This window comes from Leucopleurus acutus (genome assembly GCF_964270905.1).
Source record: "Leucopleurus acutus genome assembly, chromosome: 10".
Lineage (NCBI taxonomy): Eukaryota > Metazoa > Chordata > Mammalia > Artiodactyla > Delphinidae > Leucopleurus > Leucopleurus acutus.
In genome coordinates, this window is record NC_139153.1 from 67,482,924 (window position 1) to 67,503,204 (window position 20,281).

General features: G+C 39.9%; 1 protein-coding gene across 2 annotated transcripts in view; it reads right to left on the reverse strand.

Moving 5' to 3' along the window:
• The window catches only part of STK38 (serine/threonine kinase 38), a 42,098-nt gene that overhangs the window by 6,893 nt on the left and 14,924 nt on the right, over nucleotides 1-20,281 (reverse strand). For both annotated transcript variants that reach the window (XM_082848292.1, XM_082848291.1), the window contains exons 3-9: nucleotides 17,880-17,931; nucleotides 16,817-16,939; nucleotides 14,813-14,896; nucleotides 10,813-10,936; nucleotides 8,435-8,589; nucleotides 3,995-4,097; nucleotides 3,083-3,144 (exon numbers count right to left, since the gene is read on the reverse strand). In XM_082848292.1, the coding sequence (XP_082704418.1) occupies nucleotides 3,083-3,144; nucleotides 3,995-4,097; nucleotides 8,435-8,589; nucleotides 10,813-10,936; nucleotides 14,813-14,896; nucleotides 16,817-16,939; nucleotides 17,880-17,931 (703 nt within the window). The remainder of the gene's footprint in view (nucleotides 1-3,082; nucleotides 3,145-3,994; nucleotides 4,098-8,434; nucleotides 8,590-10,812; nucleotides 10,937-14,812; nucleotides 14,897-16,816; nucleotides 16,940-17,879; nucleotides 17,932-20,281) is intronic.

Genomic DNA, 20,281 nt, shown 5'->3' on the forward strand with positions numbered 1-20,281 from the left:
GGCAGTGAAAATGTGGAGTCCTAACCACTGGACCACCAGGGAATTCCCTCGTAGTAATTCTTTATGAATCCAAGGCATTAATCCTGATTCATCAGAACATTAATGCTTTATAGTTTTATATATTGCAAATATCTTCTCCCAGACTGAGGCTTATCATTTTTATTATGATTTTTTAAATTTGTTACATACCAAAAAATTACCAAATTATGAAGCACAATAAAATGAATACCCATGAGTCCAAATGAAGAACCAAAATATGTATCACTGATATTATTCAAGCTAACAGTGTACCCACCAGCCCATCCTCCTGCCTCTCCTCCTAACCCCCATGCTCAATTTTATGTTTATCATTCCTCTGCCTTTATCTTTTTTATTTTTATTTTTTGGCCACACCACACGGCATGCAGGATCTTAGTTCCCCGACCAGGGAATTGAACCCATGCTCCCTGCAGTGGAAGTATGGAATCCTAACCACTGGACAGACAGGGAATTCCACTCCTCTGCTTTTAAAAAGTAATTTTGGGGCTTCCCTGGTGCCGCAGTGGTTGAGAGTCCACCTGCCGACGCAGAGGACACGGGTTCGTGCCCCGATCCGGGAAGATCCCACATGCCGCAGAGCGGCTGGGCCTGTGAGCCATGGCCGCTGAGCCTGCATGTCCGGAGCCTGTGCTCCGCAACAGGAGAGGCCACAACAGTGAGAGGCCCGCGTACCGCAAAAAAAAAAAAAAAAAAAAATAGCAGGCAGGGTGAACAATTATATACGTTAGGCTTAACCTAGAGCAATAAATTTATATTAAGCATTAACTAATATTAACCTTCAACTTGGTACTAGCTGAATGGGATCACTTACGACAGGTCAAAAGCACAGGGCTAACTGACCTTTTTTTGTGTGTGTGTGTGTGGTTCGCGGGCCTCTCACTGTTGTGGCCTCTCCCATTGCGGAGCACAGGCTCCAGACGCGCAGGCTCCGCAGCATGTGGGATCTTCCCGGACTGGGGCACGAACCCGTGTCCCCTGCATCAGCAGGCAGACTCTCAACCACTGCACCACCAGGGAAGCCCTAACTGACCTTTTGAAGACTGAAAGTTAGCTTTATTTTCTTCAAGTTATCAGAGGAGGTCATATGAGGATGACCACTTCTACTATAGACAGAGTAAAAAGGCAAGAACCTTAACCACAGCATGAGAACCTAAGTTTATTCAGATTAAAAAACATTAACTATTAAAGAACACTTAACTCCAAATATGGAACTTGGGACATTTCCTTCCTTATAGACCTATAAGGGGTTCCTAGTAAGTCTGACATGACCCTTTGGCATATGTCAAAGGGCATAAAGCTTCTCAGAGTACAAGAATAATTTAAGGTATTTAAGCTTAATTACCCCCAAAATTACAGTCGCCAAAGGTTAAATCTTAGTTTGCTTTAAAAAAAAATTTTTTTAATCACAGAAGATTCCTTACCTTTTGTTACCCTCCAAAACATAATTATCAGTCTCCCAATAATGCAGGAGCTACTGTTTAAGAAACAGTCTCTTAGACAGAGGGTCTCAACTTTCACTGCACAGTAGAATCACCCAGAGCCCTTTTAAAAATCAGATAAGATACCGAGACTGTATACCCCAAACCAACTGCACCAGAATCTCTTGGGGTGGGACCCAGCATCAGTAAGTTCTGAAGTTCCCTAGGTGATTCTGGTATGTAGCCAAGGCTAAGATCTACTGCTCTATGAGAGACATAATAGAAGCGCCTGACCAAATCTGCTCCTGACATTCCCTAATCCTTAACAAACTATGAAAAGAAGGCTATGATGTGACTAGCTATACCAAACTTAAGTATCCCCAAGTTAATGTTAGAAAAGATATCACAGATTAATTTCATTTTCTACATTTCCAAAACCCAGGTTTAACATAAAAATCATAATATTCAAAGCATGGTCTTGAGACCCACTGATGGGCCTTAAATGAATCCAAAAAATGCAAGCCTGCCTTTTGATTCTTTCTTAATCCTAAGGCTTCCACTTTCACATATGACTAACAGGTACTTAGTAGCAACCTACTAAATGAGTTATTAAAGATACTATAGTGAACTCTAATTCACTATTTTAGTAAGAAGTCTGGCCAAAACACTGTATTTGGCAAACCTGCCAAGTTACAACTATATACACCAACAAGCAGAAGTGCCACTATTTCTAGCGAATACACATGCATGATCATCATTCCAAGTTAGTCATAGTTTTCCATCCCTGCTATTCTTGCTTTCTAATGACCAACTGCTATAGTTTAGCTTTACTATTTTCAATTTGCTATTGGGTTTCTAGGAAAGCCTAAGTATGTAGTGATACACATTTCTATTATATCTGGTCAATAATTCTCCAATAACTAGACACTGGGATATGTGCATTGCATTTTATGAACCAATGAGTCAGAATAAAAGTTTGCCTAGACAGCAGTATTTCACTGGTGAATTTGTACTATTTAAATAAATTCCAACATGCTATTGATATCAAGGTAAATGCAATAATGTTACTTATTTTTAAGCTTGTGGGGCATAATTTTATGTGTATATACTCAAATACTAGTAAAGTAAGCATTTCCCTTAAATTTCTCTCCAGTTTTTATCACCAAGTTCCTTTTTCCACCATAAAGTAGGAAAGGGTGGGGCAGGTGAACTGATTTGACTCAGTGAATCAAACTTTTTAAAGTTTGAGAACCACAGCCTTAAAGCTCTGGGTAGGTATTTGTACTTAGTTTCATTTTGCGAGAACTCCATCTTAAATATAACCCCTTTACCACCATAAACATAGGGAAAAGGTAAAACAGGAAGGAAAGGGGTTGTCACCAATGTAAAAGGTCAGAATGAGGTCATCCACTGAAAATGTCACAACCAGAACAACCTCATATTATCTGCCCTCCTTCAAAAGATTACTTTTGGCGCTACCAACATAATGACAGTGCTCTATTAAGGTAATTTAAAACAAGGAATAGGTAAGCTGCAAACATTTATCAAATGCAAATTTATGTGCATACTTTTAAACTGATTCATACTTGGTTTGTAGCATTTAAGAAGCCACAAATATTACTTACTAGCTGACGTCTGTTTCTTTTCCAGGTTTCTGCTTTCCTTTTGGAATTCATGTTCTGAAAAGCTAAAAGCAGAGAAAACAAGTTCTAATCAAAGTTCAGGAATAAAGTTTACTACTTTTTTAGGCTCTGGTTCAAGCCACATGAGACCCTCGGGTCTTGCTTTTCTGCCCATACATCAATAACTCTGGATGACACATTTCCCAGCAAATTCATAAGCCCAAATCAGAGGCTCTAAAGCATTAACTCAAAGAATCACACAATAAGAGTTGTAAGCCACACTTCTATGTGGATCAGGTGGCCAGAGAGGACACGGACAGACCTTAAACAAAATTACAGGGAATTTAATCAGAATCACAGGGAATTCAGTCTCATCAGAAGCAAAGGTCCCAAAGTGGACCTAAAACATTCACAACTTCTCAAAATTACTATCAAATTTCCAACAGTAGTAACTTACATAATCAGAGACTTCTGAATATATAATACACTATGGACATAAGCTTCTCAAGGATGAACTGCAATTTTACTACAGAGTTTCAATGGTTTGATAGAGTGAAAGTAACTCATAAACTTCTTTCTGCCATGACAGAAAGAAGCACCAAGGATAAATATAATCTGGACTTGTTCCCAGGACTCTTTCCTCTACTACTTTTGCTTGCCTGCTCCTTATTCATCCCTTGTAACCTTCTCAAGAGCTCCAAAGAATGCTCTTTTGGACATCTGCCTTTAACACATTTGGTAGCCTTCATCTTGCCTCACCATATAGTACAAATCACAGGCAAACCTGGGAAGGTATTTTTACTCTCTAAAGACTCAAACTGTGAGAATCTCCTAATCCATCCCGCATATTTTGGTTACCAGGGGAACAGCTCCCAGTTAAGGGATAAAAAGGCTAACATCACTGTTAACACTTACTGAAATCACTGGGGAGGCTGTGGTTCAGATTCCTATAAAATTCTGTCCTATGTGCTTTTTTCAGTCCTGTGCAAAGGCCAAAGTCAGAAAGTTTCACGTGGCCCTATGGGGAGGAAACAAGGTAATGAATGGATGAACATTCATGGATGTGGAACAGAACATTATCTTCTCCAGCTCTGTGCAGTATCCATTGCAGCTCCACAGCCAAAGGATGCTGCTTTTTCTTTTACTACAGGGAGAAATATATAATAGCAAACAAATTCTTTAAAGATCACCCCAAATCCTATTATACAAATAAAAGTATTTTCATTTTTGCACATTACCTTTGTTTTTGTCCAAATATAAACTTTAAAACTAGTTGAAGCCTCCATCGCATCTAACTTTTTTTCCACTTTTTTAAAATATTGACATATAGTTGGCATACAATATTATATTAGTTTCAGGTGTATCCACAGCATCTAATTTTACTTCTTAAACTAACTCAATCAAATATTCTTCTGTTTCTTCAAAATCATCTTTAATGTCTACATAATATTCAAATGACTTAGTACATCACTGTCTACCTATCCCCCGATACTGGATGTTTAATCCACTCTCAAAGCACCCCTGTGCCAGAGAGGGCCTGTGTTCCCAACCCTAATCACGCATGGTACAGAAGATGGTCTTAATAAATGGCTGTTAAATGATGAGTAAATAAACAAATCTTTGTTCATATAGCTTTTTCCCCACATGAATTATTTCATCAGAATAAATGCCAAGGAGTAAACTATTCCAAAGACAAAGGGAATAAACTTTATTGCACAGTTATTGACAAATATTGCCACACTGTATTCCAATCATAAGTCTCTGACTTTATCATTCTCTTCAAAGAAAACTCACACCTCCTGTGAGCCAGGCACCATGCCTTTAAGTGTGCTGTCTCATTCTTAAGCCACACTTCAGACTCAAGAGTCATTAAATGACTTTGGGGTGAAATGGCAGAACCAAAGCCAGAAATCAATGCTCTCTCTCTCCAGACCAGGATTACTTAACCTCTCCAACCCCCTGATCTCATCTGGAAAATGGGAATAATGATATCTTCCTGGCAAGAATGATGGGAATTAATGCATGTAAGGCTCCTAACCTGGTACCTGGCACATGCCTAGCCCTAAGGAAGAGGAAGGTGTTCTTGGGGTGGTGAGATTTTCCTTGTAGGACATTTGGTCCACGCCAAAAGGTCCTTGATACTTGGCTCTGTCCAAAACCATTTGGCATGGACACTTTGGATTGGACCAAATTGCAAGGAACTTTTTGCATGGACCAAACGTCTTATGAACATTTTAGACAGGACCAAGTGTCCACTAACCAAAATTTTAAGTAGATAAGGAGGTAAAACCAAAAACAGGGGAGGGACTCCTGATGCTCAGGGATCTATACTGCTTGCTCAAGGTCACACAATTAAAAGTGATGTGGCCAAGGTCTGAGCTCCAATGACTCATCTGATACCACCTTCCTTCAGTCCGTAGGGTCAGGTTTTTTAATCCCATTAGGGTGTGTGTGTGTGTGTGTGTGTGTGTGTGTGTGTGTGTGTGTGTGTGTGTGTGTGTGTGTGTGTGTGTGTGTGTGTGTGTGTGTGTGTGTGTGTGTCTTTTATCCCATTAGGGTGTGTGTGTGTGTGTGTGTGTGTGTGTGTGTGTGTGTCTTTTATCCCATTAGGGTGTGTGTGTGTGTGTGTGTGTGTGTGTGTGTGTGTGTGTCTTTTATCCCATTAGGGTGTGTGTGTGTGTGTGTGTGTGTGTGTGTGTCTTTTATCCCATTAGGGTGTGTGTGTGTGTGTGTGTGTGTGTGTGTCTTTTATCCCATTAGGGTGTGTGTGTGTGTGTATGTGTGTGTGTGTGTCTTTTATCCCATTAGGGTGTGTGTGTGTGTGTGTGTGGGTGTGTGTCTTTATAGTTCTCATAATTACATGATTTACCTTGACACCTCCAAGAAAAAGTGTCTTAAAAAGAAGTGCCAGGGCTTCCCTGGTGGCGCAGAGGTTATGAATCTGCCTGCCAATGCCGGGGACATGGGTTCGAGCCCTGGTCCGGGAAGATCCCACATGCTGCGGAGCAACTAAGCCCGTGCGCCACAGCTACTGAGCCTGTGCTCTAGAGCCCGCAAGCCACAACTACTGAGCCCATGCACCACATCTACTGAAGCCCATGCTCCACAATAAGAGAAGCCACCACAATGAGAAACCCACGCACCGCAACAGAGTAGCCCCTGCTTGCCACAACTAGAGAAAGCCTGCGCACAGCAACGAAGACCCAACGCAGTCAAAAATAAATAAATAAATTTATTTTAAAAAAAAGGCAGTGCCTGGAGCAAGTGCTATTCAAACCTAAATTTTCAGGGAACTCTGTAGCTCTTCTGAGTATACAGGAGGAACTCAAAATGTCTACATTTTCCCTTCTATAATCTATATGGCTAAACACATATATGAGCTCTCCTCTACAAGTCTGGGCTAGCATATGGTAGAGAGCATGTCTGCACCAAACAGGGTTCCCAAATCCACCTCAGCTAGACTGAGTCCCCAGGCTCTTGGCCTTCAGTATGTTTGCTGACCTTGAACACAGACTACAGCCTACAACTAAGCGAGAACTAAGGCACCTGGGGTACAGGACCAAGGCATCTGAACCCAAGACCACACAAAGTAGGGCTACGGCTTTATTAAAAATATATCTGGGACTTCCCTGATGGTGCAGTGGTTAAGAATCCGCCTACCAATGCAGGGGAAACGGGTTTGAGCCGTTCGGTCCGGGAAGATCCCACATGCGGTGGAGCAACTAAGTCCGAGAGCCACAACTACTGAGCCCACACGCCGCAACTACTGAAGCCCGCGCGCCTAGAGCCCATGCTCCACAACAAGAGAAGCCACCGCAATGAGAAGCCCACGCACCGCAACGAAGAATAGCCCCCACTCACTGCAACTAGAAGAAAGCTCACGTGCAGCAATGAAGACTCCAGGGAGCCAAAAATAAATTAATTAAAAAAAAATAAAACCCTTCTATCAGGCACAGTTTAAAATATATATATATATATATATATGTATCTGAACTTAAGGACGGAAAAATAATTTCATATACATTAACATTTTAAAAGCAGAATACCAAGCTATTTACTTTTACGATGCTAACTGTACATAAACTGACACAAACAGAAAAGGTATTGAAGCTATTTTACTAGAACAGTGGTGATCTTCGAACGATAACATTGTAGGTATTTTTCTTCTTTATAGCTCTCTGTATTGTTCAAACTTTCCACTACGTATATACATTATTCTTAAAATAAAGAAAAAAACTATTAACTAGAAGAAATTATTTGACAAACCTCCTACCCTCTTTAAACAGAAAGATTAAGGTTTTCAAAGAAAGTAGACCAAAACTTCAGATTTTTCAAAGACTGTTATCAAAAGACAGTAAGAGAGGGCTTCCCTGGTGGCGCAGTGGTTGAGAGTCCGCCTGCCGATGCAGGGGACACGGGTTTGTGTCCCGGTCCGGGAAGATCCCACATGCCGGAGAGCAGCTGGGCCCACGAGCCATGGCCGCTGAGCCTGCGCGTCCGGAGCTGTGCTCCGCAACGGGCGAGGCCACAACAGTGAGAGGCCCGCGTAACGCAAAAAAAAAGGAAAAAAAGACAGTAAGAAAGAAAAATACCCTAGGAGTTAAATTTACTTTCCTACTTTAAAGAAAAATTCAGTCTAGACAACAATTCTATGTACCAGAACACAACAACCTAGAATTTTAGAGCTGGAAGAGACTTTGGAGCTTCTCTGGATCAATATATTCACTTTATAGATAAGTGAGATCCAGACAGTGGAAGAACTTGCCAAGGAGCATCCAACAATTTAGCAGCACAGGGATTCTCTTCTGATTTGCTGTGAGTTTAAGAATCAGGCAACTAACCTCATTTGCATGTCTAAAGATGACTAAAAAGATGCCATCACAGAGACTGAGTAGGACTCTGCCTTAAGCAAAGGGCACAGGATTTGGAACCTGAACTTTGTAGCAGATTATTGTTGCTGTCGCCTCACTTCCTGGTTCTTGGCTGGGATCCTCAACAGATGAGGTTGCCCAACAAAAGGGTTCTCAATAGGTGATGTATTAGTATAGTTAATTATATGCTAAGAGAAGATGACTATCTTTGGCTTAATTACAAAATAACTTAAATCAATTTTATTCTTCATCATTTTCCAAAATGTTCTTTATCTTTACGAGGAACTGTTCAGTCAAATTATGGAATTCATAAGCCTTTCAGAGAAAGTAAGTAACAGCAAACTTACCTGTAAGAAAAAGAAAAAAATGTACCGGGTAGCTCACAGCTCCCCTACTGTGATTACTGCAAGCCACGCAGGTGTTAAAGCAGAGGCTGCTCAGACAGGTAAAGACACGCTGATCAGGCTGCTACTCCCCACAGTACCTTGCTGTCCAGGAGAAGGTTGTCTGGTTTGATGTCTCTGTGGATGAATCCGAGTTGGTGGATGGAGTCTATGGCTAATACTGTCTCTGCTGCATAAAACTGAGTCTCCTCTTCTGTCAGTGTGTCTTTCTTCATCAGCAGGGTCATCATGTCCCCTGGAAACAAGATACAAAGTACACACACACACACAAAACAACACACGAATAAATGCCAGTTTTCAATGTGTCTCCCCTATCTGCCAATGTAAGGCGGTGCTAAACAGGCCTCTGCTCTGTCCCAGAGATTACCCACTACGGGCGGAAATGCCCAATATGAGCAGAAATGGTAAGCAGTTTCTAACACTTACATGGTAAAATTCACAGCCAGGGATTGCACAACACTTTCACCTAAGCTAACTGATGCTGACCCCTGAGTTGTGATTTCCCTTTTACTTTGGAGAAAGAAAGGAAATTCCTTTCACACTAAAATAAATAAATAAGTAGACAGATAAATAAATTTGCTTAAGATAATTTTTTGGACTGGGGAAAAAGCTACTTTACTTTATACTTTGCACAAATATCTGCAAACTTCTCTCTACCTAGAACCAAATGGCATTTCCACATAGGCTGCACTGCCAATATCAGAGAGAGGCTGAAATGCCAAACAACAAAAACGTAAAAATTCTGGGAGGCTGAGAACAAGCTCTCCAATGTTTATTCACAAAACACTAGAACATAAATAAAAAGGTGGGATTTAGGTAGCAAAGTGTTACTCAACAAAAGCTAAATATGAACTGAAAATGCTACAGACTAGGATATGTAATAGCTGCCTCCCAAAAGTACACAGTGAACACATCCCTAGATCAGTTGGGTTTTTTCTCCAGTGTTTTATTGTAGGTACTTAAATATATACCAAAATGCTTTATGTAACTTTTACAACACAACATCAGTATTTTAGCAGTTAAAAGGTAACCTTAGTTTTCTGCAAAGTCAAAATTTAATTATTTCTGCTTAATACCATCAACATAAAATGGTGAAAAAAAGATTCTGATCCTAACTCAACAGTCAGACAAAAGGAAAGCAAAGGAAATATGAATAAGCAGTTTAAAGCTAAAAGAAACAGGAAATATTCAGTTTAGATCACATAGGAAGACATTTATATTAGAAAACAGGGAAAAGAGATAGAAACCTCTGATTTTAATAGAGCGCCGTGCTGCTTTTTAAATTTAATTTATAACTTTGAGGGAAGTTTTGTATTCTTGGAGAAAAGTGGATATTTTACCCTTGGGCAAAAATTAAGCCATTTATTAAAATGCTCCTTTTTGCCCCAAAACTTGAAAAACATGAATGCCTTATTACTCCTGGCAGCCAGGCATTCAATCTGGAGGCACATCAGAGACTCAGGCTAGCTCTAAGTTATCTGTGAGGCCTTAGTGCTGTGGCCCCACCTGTGTGGGCCTTGCCCAGATGATCAGAGCGCTCAGGCCAGGCAGTCTATGGCTCTGCAGGCCAGCTCCACCAGGTGCAAAGGGCAGGGTCCAGGAGACAAGAGAGTCTATGGAAGATGGTGCAGGTAAGGTTTGAGGAGACACATGTCAAGGGGCTGGCTGGTTGCTGAACTGGTTCTTACTCCCGTTTAACGACTGGCATCTAATGTTAAAAAGTTTCTCCTCATTCTATCAGATAGATTCTTTTCTAGCCTTCATCAGTTGTTAATAAAAAGTTACTGATGACCCTAAATCTAAACTAAAGGTTGTCACGAGATCAAATATTACACCACAATTATATTAGTTTTGCTACAGAAGCAAAAAAGAAAAAGTTTTCTTTCTTTCCTACCAGTGTGCTCACAGTTTGTCTGCTCACTGGGAAACAGACTGTGTTCCCCAGAACAGATGCATGCTCTGTTCTGGGTGTACTTTGGAGCTGTCTCAGAAGATGCACATGCCGAGTTACATAAAACTTGAAATCTCAGAAATGAGAAACTGATTGTGGCTACTAATATAGGTAATGAGAAATTCACTTCTTATAAGTTATAGAAAAAAAGTTGAAGCAAAGAATGTAATAGCTTCAATTCTGTCACTGGGGTAACTAATTATACATGATTCCACTGACAGGAGGGCAGGCAAAGCCCCTAGTTTATTCCTATATATTTAGAAAGAAAAAGAAAAGAAAGAAATATCCATCTGAAATTATGAGAATGAAGGAGAAGGTTACTTTTACGGCCCTAAAGCTGTAGAAAGGCACCCCAGCACAGACAGGTTACTGACCTCCTTACAGACCTAAAAAGATACAGAAAGCAACTTTGTGAGCACGATTAAAAGTAGAAAGGAGGGTTAATTGATGTGATAGAGAAACCACAAAACAAAAAGGAAAAATGACCTTTCATCGTCAAGTAATTACCTCCAGGCAGGAACTCCATGATTAGGTAGAGGTTTAGCTTATCCTGAAAACTATAGAACATTTTCACAACCCACAAACTGTCTGCCTCCACTAGAATGTCACGCTCCGCACGAATGTGGCCAACCTGGAGGTACACGCATTTGATTAATGACAAGCCTTGCTCTGCTTTATTAGACTGTATATTTGTTTAAACAATTTAAATACTGTTTTGAGTATTAAACTGTGAAGATACAAAAGATCTAATTTATGCTTAGGCAAACCTACTAACTCAAAATTGACAACATTTGACTTGAAGGTATTCAGTGATGAAAACTTGAATGATGAAAGGCTTAAAAAATGGCAAAATCAATGGCTTGAATGCAAAGGGAACCTTTAACAGTGCTATAAATGGAACCTTTGATTAGTTAAAATTACCATCCTTTTGCATATCTTTTTGTCCTAATAATCCTTTTTGATAGAAACAAGTCCCCAAGATGAGACTCTCTAAACACATCCTCCCTCAGGTCTTCAATGACATCTGCAAAGACAATGCCCTGGTTGACAATCCCAGAATACTCTGATGCCATAGCATTCAGTTCACTGCTGTGCGCACAGGATGTGCTCGATCAGTTCTTACTGAACTTAAATAAAAGAACACCTAAGAAAAGTTGTAGATTCAAATTTATGACCTTGCCGTTTTCTATTTTTACTGAAATATCTAGCTAGGAAGACCAAGTTGCCAAACGTTCGGGAGAATTAATTTATTATTATCAAGTTTACCTTATCTACTTTAAGCATATAATAGTAATCAAAACACTGCTGCATATTATCAAGTCCCACCCCCTCTCCTCTTATATAAAGCGTCACAAGATGCAAAACTGGGTTGAATCAGGTCTAAATTTATTAAGACCCAGTCCAATCCTTGAATAGAGGTTTTGACCTTAACATATGTTCCAGGGCTGGACCTCCTAGAATATGTTCAGAGGTAAAGATATACCAAGTTCACAAGCCGGCACTTCTATTGGCAAACTCAGCCCATGGTTTTTGTTTTGAGACAATGTGCTGTATGCTTGTTTGTTTTACTGGGATGTCTTTACCAAAGACACAGATCCCAGCCCTCTCTCCTGTCTTACACCTAACCTGCCTCATTCTTCCATGCTAACTCCCACAGGCCTAAAAGTATTTGAGTTTTCAGTTTCTACCAAAATTGTTCTTTAGGAAATTTTTAAATAAATTCAATGTCTTAAGACAGGGGTCCCCAGTACCCATCTGCAGCCTGTTAGGAACCGGGCCGCACAGCAGTAGGCGAGCAAGCGAAGCTTCATCTGCTGCTCCCCATCACTCCCCATCGCTTGCATTACCACCTGAAACATCCCACCTCCCCCCGCCAGTCCGTGGAAAGACTGTCTGCCATGAAACCGGTCCCTGGTGCCAAAAAGGGTGGGGACCACTGTCTTAGAAAATTTACATTTTTACATCTCTACTTATGGTATGAGGGTGGGAAAAATGGAAGAGGATAAGGGTGATAAGGAACAGTGCTATAAAATCATGAAGAAGCCAAGTAATGCTTTGAGGAAATGCTCATGCCAAAAATGCATTGCTAAAATGCAGACCTGGCTATGACCCAGTCAATTACTACACGAAGACCATACACAGCAGCATTCACCCACCTCTGCTTCCCTTGTCTCCTGTTAAGGCCTCTACCTACTGTAGGGATGTACAGAAAAGAACAGACGCTACCACTGCCACTTGCCACTCGCCTTAGAGGGCAGGATGGTGACTGCAACATTCTCAGTTTGTCACAGGGAAAGCTACAGGTACTGTGACCACACCTTGCCCTTCTCTTCTGGAGCTGAGACAGCAGCTAAGAACCTCAAGATCTAGGGGTGGAGTCAGGTGATTTTAGGGTAGGGGTGGGAAGAGCCAGAGGTGCAACTCACACCAGAGGTTCCCTTTCCCCTGTTCCATAAATATTGAATGGGGTGGGGGAATCACATGCTAGCTGCTACCCTGGGCACTAGGGAAGCAGAGATGAAAGTCAGTCTTTGGTTCCATCCTGACACTATACTGGCATCACAACTGGAGGTTTTCCTTTTGCACTGGAAGAGAAACATGAAGAGACTAGCTACATGCTGGTCTCTTATCCTTTAAAATTTATTTTCCAGGTAGCAGAAATTTCCATCTTGTGGGACAGAATAACAACCTGAACTCTCAGTGGGTAGCTGTAATTCCTGCCCAGTTTTGTAAGAGCAAGCAAAAACTTTTCCTCTGGATAAGCCACCTATACCTACAAAAAGTTAGGCTCTGAATCTATACTTTGTCAGCCCCACCCAGAAGTGATGGATTTGCCCCACAAAGCTGCTGCATGCTTCCTCAAGACGGCTGACCCAGGTAGAGTCTGTGGCCAGAAACTTTAATTGGACCACACTGAGATCAAACTTAAAGAGCTGAGTCCATCAGCAAGGTGAGCTACTAATTTAAGTTAATGCATCATTTAAAATCTTACTTTTAAACATTAAAATTTTTAACAGAACAGACATGTCCTTTATTTTCATGTAGAAAATTTTTAGAAACTGATTTTGAAGAAGGTACAGTACTTGAGCAAATGTTTTTACACAGTATGTTTGGATCATCCTGTTACCACTTCTGTTACCTCTGGCACATGCTATGAAGGATTAATAAGTCAAACTCATGATGTGTACTTCTCTTTACAATTTTATTCTGAACGATAATCATTTGATAAAGGAAGATTTTGAGTCTTGCTTAAAACTATAGGAAATATATCTTGTAAAAATAGAATTTACTTGTGAAATACAAAATATACTGACTAATCAATACAGCCTTACATTTTCCTTTTCAAGATTAACTGAAACTCTTTCAGTGCCTACACCCATATCACACACTAATTTTTAGATATAAATTAATAGGGCTAGTGTGCATTTTGAATAAGGTTGGTGTTAGCATAAACTATACTGTCTGAAGATATACTGCCAGGGTATTTGATACTCTCGACCAAAATTCCTGGGAGTCTGAAGCTTCTGGGTAATATCGGAAAATTAAAGAGAAAATTAAAATCCCAAATTTTGAGCTGGCGCCTAAATGAAGGGCAGAGAAGTCTTGGTGATTACACCTCCTCTCGAGCAGCAGGAAGGACTGGGTGTAGGGCTGGTCTCCATCCCGGCTCTTAGGCTCTGTATCCAGAGGTCTCATTTCCATGGGGTCTCTCTGCCCTCCTGTAGCAACTGGTATTCTACAGGATATTTGCAGGTGTCACCCATTACAATCTGTTCTTAAGCAACCTGCTAAATTAAATTAGATTTACAGAAAGTCTGCATTTTCATTTTTAATGTATTGTCCAATATTTAAAAATCTTAGTTATTCTACATGAAGTACTTAATGCATCTTATAAATCTATTTGCAAAGTAGGTTTGAGGTTTTAGAAAGTATCCTTAATCATTAAAGGAGAATCTGCATTGCTCTGCCTTTTGCATTATATTTTTTCAAATGCATTCCAAAAGAAGACTGGTCTTAGGTAGTGATGAGCCACTGAGAAGACCCAACTTTGGTTTGCATGTACAGAATGAAGCAAAGTAAGACACATTTTAGATCGCAAATTCTAAATTCTAATTGCTAAGCCTCAGTTCCAAGGTGTATATACAACTTCTATCTCTCAGCATTCAGTAAGGAACATGCTACCACAGTAAGAAACACCTCAAAAAAAGCCTCCTGATGACAAGGACAGCTCGTGATCAACTGGGAGACACAAATATCAGATATTTCTCTAGTAGGTTTTCAACTTTAAAAAGTCTGCACATGATGTAGAGGCATTATTTGTACTTTTAAAATACATGTAACTCCTTCTTTTGGGGAGAAAGAAAAGTAATATTACATGTATATTCATACATGACAGGGCTAAAGAAAACTATAATAGGAATATACACTTCAATTAAGCAAAAAGAACAGTTCTAGGAGACAGAAATTCACAAGCTGACTAAAATCGCTCCTTCAATTGTGCTCTTACCTGTTCTTTTTCAAGCATATCTGCTTTACGGAGTATTTTCATTGCATACACATGCCCTGTATCTTTCTTCTGAACAAGCCGCACCTAAAAGTTATAAAGAAATGCCAAAAGTTCACAATGCCAAGCTAATGCTTTCATGTGTTATAGGAAGTAATATTTAAACTGGAAAAGTACTGTAATTTTTATATAAGCAACTAGCAATAACAAAGCAGAAGAAAATGCTTTTCAATGTTCCAAAATGGATATATTACACACAGTGAAGTCAGTGCTGGAAACATACTCAAATATCTCCACATCTGAACAGCTCTGGCTCCCTAGCTGAACAAATCAATCTAATTTTAAACCCTCACTGTGGGAATTCCCTGGCAATCCAGTGGTTAAGACTCGGGGCTTTCATTGCAAAGGGCTTTCACTTGCAAAGGGCCCGGGTTCAAACCCTGGTCGGGGAACTAAGATCCCGAAAGCCACGTGGCATGGCCAAAAAGAAAAAAAACAAACCCTCACTCTGGAACTTAAGGACTCATTAAACCCATGGCACATGTCAAGCAGTCAGCTCAGAAAACCTAAGGAAATGATTACAACAATGTTTAAAACAATAGCAAAAGCTCAGGTATAGAAAAAAAATGCCTGGAAGCATTATTAATAGGATAATAGCATAATTAGGGAAATAATAGCATTAACAGCATAATCAGGGAAGTAGGGTTTTCTGCAGTTCTCCTTTCTCTTTTCTATTTTCAGTTTTTTTTTTAGAGAGAACAGATAATTCATGATGAAAAGAAAATAAATGGTCTGCAAACCTAAACAAAACTTCTTGGAAATTTCCTGCACATCCTCCCCCTCTTCCCCCAAGATATGTATGTTTTCTTCTCCCTGCACCATTCTTTATGTTCTCCTCGAGTCCCACGTCCCCTCCTCACTGAACAGAAAGCTCTTTTAGAGGTGGTCCTGTACCTTTCCCTCTCTCAAGGGGCCAACAGGGATTCTGAACAATGAGGGATCAATTTATCTTTCACCTGTGCCTTTGAATATGTACTCACATTTCCCCTAGGTACTGGTTTTTTTTGTTTTTTTTTTTAAGGCAAATTTTTTTTTTAACATCTTTATTGGGGTATAATTGCTTTACAATGGTGTGTTAGTTTCTGCTTTATAACAAAGTGAATCAGTTATACATATACATATGTTCCCATATCTCTTCCCTCTTGCGTCTCCCTCACTCCCACCCTCCCTATCCCTAGGTACTGGTTTTTAATACTATGCTGCTCCTTTTATACAATGATAATGAAACTAACACATCAGTAGGTCATCCACTTTGGGCATTTTCCATGAATGGAGATGATCTTGCATGGGCTCATTCAAACCCTCCCCAACAGACTGCTCTTGTGACCAAGCAGGATGCACATGCAAGACCAGCTGGGACGAAGTTGCAAATGCTTTCACTCTATACCACCACTTACATAACTTATTTCTATAAATTCTGTCACCTAGGGCCATCTTTTTAGAGCTGTACCAATCTGGCGGGAAGAAATAAAGGGTGGAGATATGCTGTGAGTTTGCTCCTGGAGAGGCAGTGTAATGCGAAAAGCAAGACCTTCAAGATCAGGAAGACCTAGGCCCTGCTTCTGGTACCACTGCTCAATGGTTATGTGATGCTGGAACATTACATATCCCCTCGGAGTCTTAATCTCATCGTGTATAAAATGAGTTACTGTCATGATTACAGGAGAAAAGCACTCAGTAAATAATAAATATTGATTTCTTTCAACTCTCCCTTTAGATCAATACTTAAAGCATCAACATCATCTCTGGAAAAGCAGAGAACAACCAGATCCCTGGGACAGTGGAGAGGGGAAGAAAAAGAAGACAGAACACTTAAGATGTGGGGCTGGCATGCTTGACCCACGCACTCCATACTTCCGTTATATCAAGAATCATGAGCTCATGGTGTTAGAAGCTTTGAAGTTCTGTGGTATTTCTGTATTTGACAAGTCGCTGTGGTTTTTTTACCTCACCAAATGCTCCTCTGCCTATTACTTTTAAGGACTCAAAATCTTCCAATCCAAGTCTTGTTCTCTTCAAACGAAGAAACTCTGTTTCCTTCCGAGCATGTGCTGATCTCCTGAGTCGTTTCTAATGTTTAAATAAAGAGGGAGAGAGGTGGGAAGGGGAGGAGTTGGAACTCTGAAACTCTGCAACAAAGTCGTATTTGTGGTTTAACCACCTGCAAAGCAGGGCCACACCAGACTAAGCATCATCTGTTCATACATGAAAGCACCACAGAATGACCCTTACGAGATCACTCCTCCCTTCCCAGGCCTTCAGATACAATAACCAAGCCATACTGAACAGACGGTGCCTCCTCTGAGGGCTGACTAACCTACATCAACAATCGACTTTTCTAAAGCTTCTAAAGAAGGAAGGATAAACAACCAACATTTTCCTTTAACCCTCCTTATATAAAAGTGTGGTTTTTAAATTTCCCTCTGGATTTTCTTTACAGATTGTGGTTCATTTTATGTATTAACTTTCTACTGTTCCTACAAGTCTTGGGTATTTTTCACCATTTTCCTGGGTTCTATGATTCATTCCTCTTTTTGAAAGCATTTCCACTGTCATTTCAGTTCCTTACATGGTTTCGAGTTAACTATATTTTCTGCCACATCTGTGGGCATTGGAGGGAAGGGCTGATTTGAGAGAGATTTTGCCTTGACAAAGATTTTAGAAATTTGCCCCACTTCTATGGAGCCTTTTCAGTGAATTAAAAATGCTATAATTTGCTTTTTTTTAATTTTATTTCATCTCTTCCTTTTCTTGGAGTTCTAAAGCTAATTAATTTATTACAACAGAGCCTAGAGAAGTCATCCTCTCCTGGTACTTAATAATTAACTTCTCCCTCTGCATGAGTACCTAAATCCAGAAGCACACCAGCCCTCATAATTTCCTGTTATTGAGTCAAAACCACTCCCCTGTGCACCAAGGCTAACAACTTGCTGGATAAGATATGATCTGCCAGGATAAGATATGATCTGCCATGCTGGGTTTCAAGGAAAATTTTTTCAATATTAATTACCTCTTCATCTTTTAGGCCTTCTTCTTCCATCACTTTTTCTAACTTCTTTTGTCTAAAAATAAATAAAGACATATGAAATAACATTTGAATGATAACTTTCCATTATCTATATGCAAACAATTTTTTTACTGATAAAAACAGGTAAATCTCAAAATGCTTCATTAAAACAACAAATTACAATTATTAAGACAAATAAAAAGATTCTCACCCTTTGTCAGTTCTACATTTTGACAAAAATTATATGTTAATGCAACAAAGAATCTTATTTCAAAATGAAAAGTTCTCTTTTTTTGGGTAACATTTCCTCCTTAACAAACCACAAACAGCTGGTGTTTGACAACCTCTTCTATCAGGGTGTTTCTCTCCTTGTCCCTGACTGAAATCTACTTCCTTTACTTTCACATCTTCCTCCTCCTCCCTGCCACAAGCAAAGAGTAATAACAACAAAGGTAAACACAGAATTTGGAGATGGGGGGGGGGGGGGAATGTTCAAAAAAGGTGACTGGCACTACTGTTAAATTTTAAGACTCTAAATCCTTGGAGTACTAAACTTTAGAAACTGCATCCAAGAATGTTTTTGATCTGTATTCTCATACTGATTTGATAAAACTAAAAGAAACAAGTAAAACTTCCTTACAACCAATTCCACACAACTTTTATTTATTCGGCATAATAAATGAAAGCACATGGGCTGGAATCTCCTCTATCACTTATCAGCAATCCAGACAACAGGCAAGCTGAGCAGAGCAGGGAAGAAGTACAAGGTACACGAAGCAACAGCCTGTGGTCTAGCGCAGCTGAGGCACACACAACTTGCAATGCCACACTAAGAAGGTTGGCTCTTAGTCTGTAGACCTCAGAGCTATCAGAGGCTTGTGCACAAAGGAGTGGTATGATGAGGTTTCTATTTCAGAATGGCAGCCCCAAGTAATGAGCTGATGGACTAGCAGGGAAAGCAACTGACAAAGACGGAGGCAAACTGGAAGCTATCGTTAGTCCGACGGACAATAAATACCTGGAACTAGGGCTGGAAACCTAGAATGAAGTGAACAGAGCTACTGCAAAGATAACCAACTGGCAGGAGTCAAGGGAACAGTCTTAGAATTTCTTGCGTGGGAGGATAATGATGCCACTAACCAAGACAGGAAGCACAGAGAGAGGAACATGGGAAGATAATGAGTTTTATTTTAGTCAATGAGTATTTATTGCTATAATAGTATTTAGTTAAAATGAATATTTTTATTTAATTATATTTAATTACTGTTAGAAATCATATTACAGTACAAATCCACAGGCTGAGATGATAAACAAGAATTTGTGTCCAAACTCCCAGGAAGTGAAAAGATCTACTCTGACCTTGACGGGAAGAAGAAAGCATCTGCATGGCTCCCAGTCTGCTCACTTTTCTTCTAGTTCCCAGAATATTTTGGGATATGCATCTTTGTGTGCATATGTATTGGAGGGAGAAGGCTGTACTATTGGAAATTTCAGGAGTGAAAATTATTCCATTTCCATGGTTAAATAGTTGAAGTAGAGAAGAATAAGAAGAGTCAATGCATGGCAAGAACTATAAGAACTCAACCATCGTCAGCTCCTTTTGTGCCTTAAGTATCAAACACCATCATACTTTCTGACTATATATTCTTTGAATGACCACACCAGACTGTGACAGCAGTCCAATGTGCTATCACACAATGTGTGTCACAGAGGCAGCCCAAATTTTAAAACTAAACTGGACAGTATTCTACAGCTCTGTTGCAAGTGTAATTAAACTGGTCTCAGTAGATAACCTGCCTGAGAGTAAAGTTAACAGAATCAACACCTTTAACACAATCAGATTCTTTTCTTCTTTTTGGCCGCGCCACGCGACTTACGAGATGTGAGATCTTAGTCCCCTGACCAGGGATTGAACCCAGGGCCTCAGGCAGTGAGAGCTCGGAGTCCTAACCACTGGACTGCCAGGGAATTCCCCTCAGATTCTTTCATTAGAGAAAGTATCCAGAAAAAGCCTCTATCATGCAAAATTATCCATGGTAATGATTTATTGGGACCAAGCAACAAAGATCTTGAAGACGCAAAAATGGCAAACACGGTGACGTCTTACAAAAGGCTTACAAATGACATCCTCTGTAAGACAATACCAAGGAATTACTAACTTGGTTAGACTCACGTTGGCATTGTGATGACAAGAAAATGGCCATATTTTTGGAGATGCATACTGAAGTACGTAGGATTGAAATGACAGATGTTTGAAATTTGCTTTAAAACACAATAGCAAGAAAGAATAAAATGGAATAAATGAAACAAATTTAGCAAAGTCTTGATAATTACTGAATCTGAGGGATGACTATATGGGGGCTCATTGTATTAGTCTTTCTACGTGTGTGTTTAAAAATGCCCAC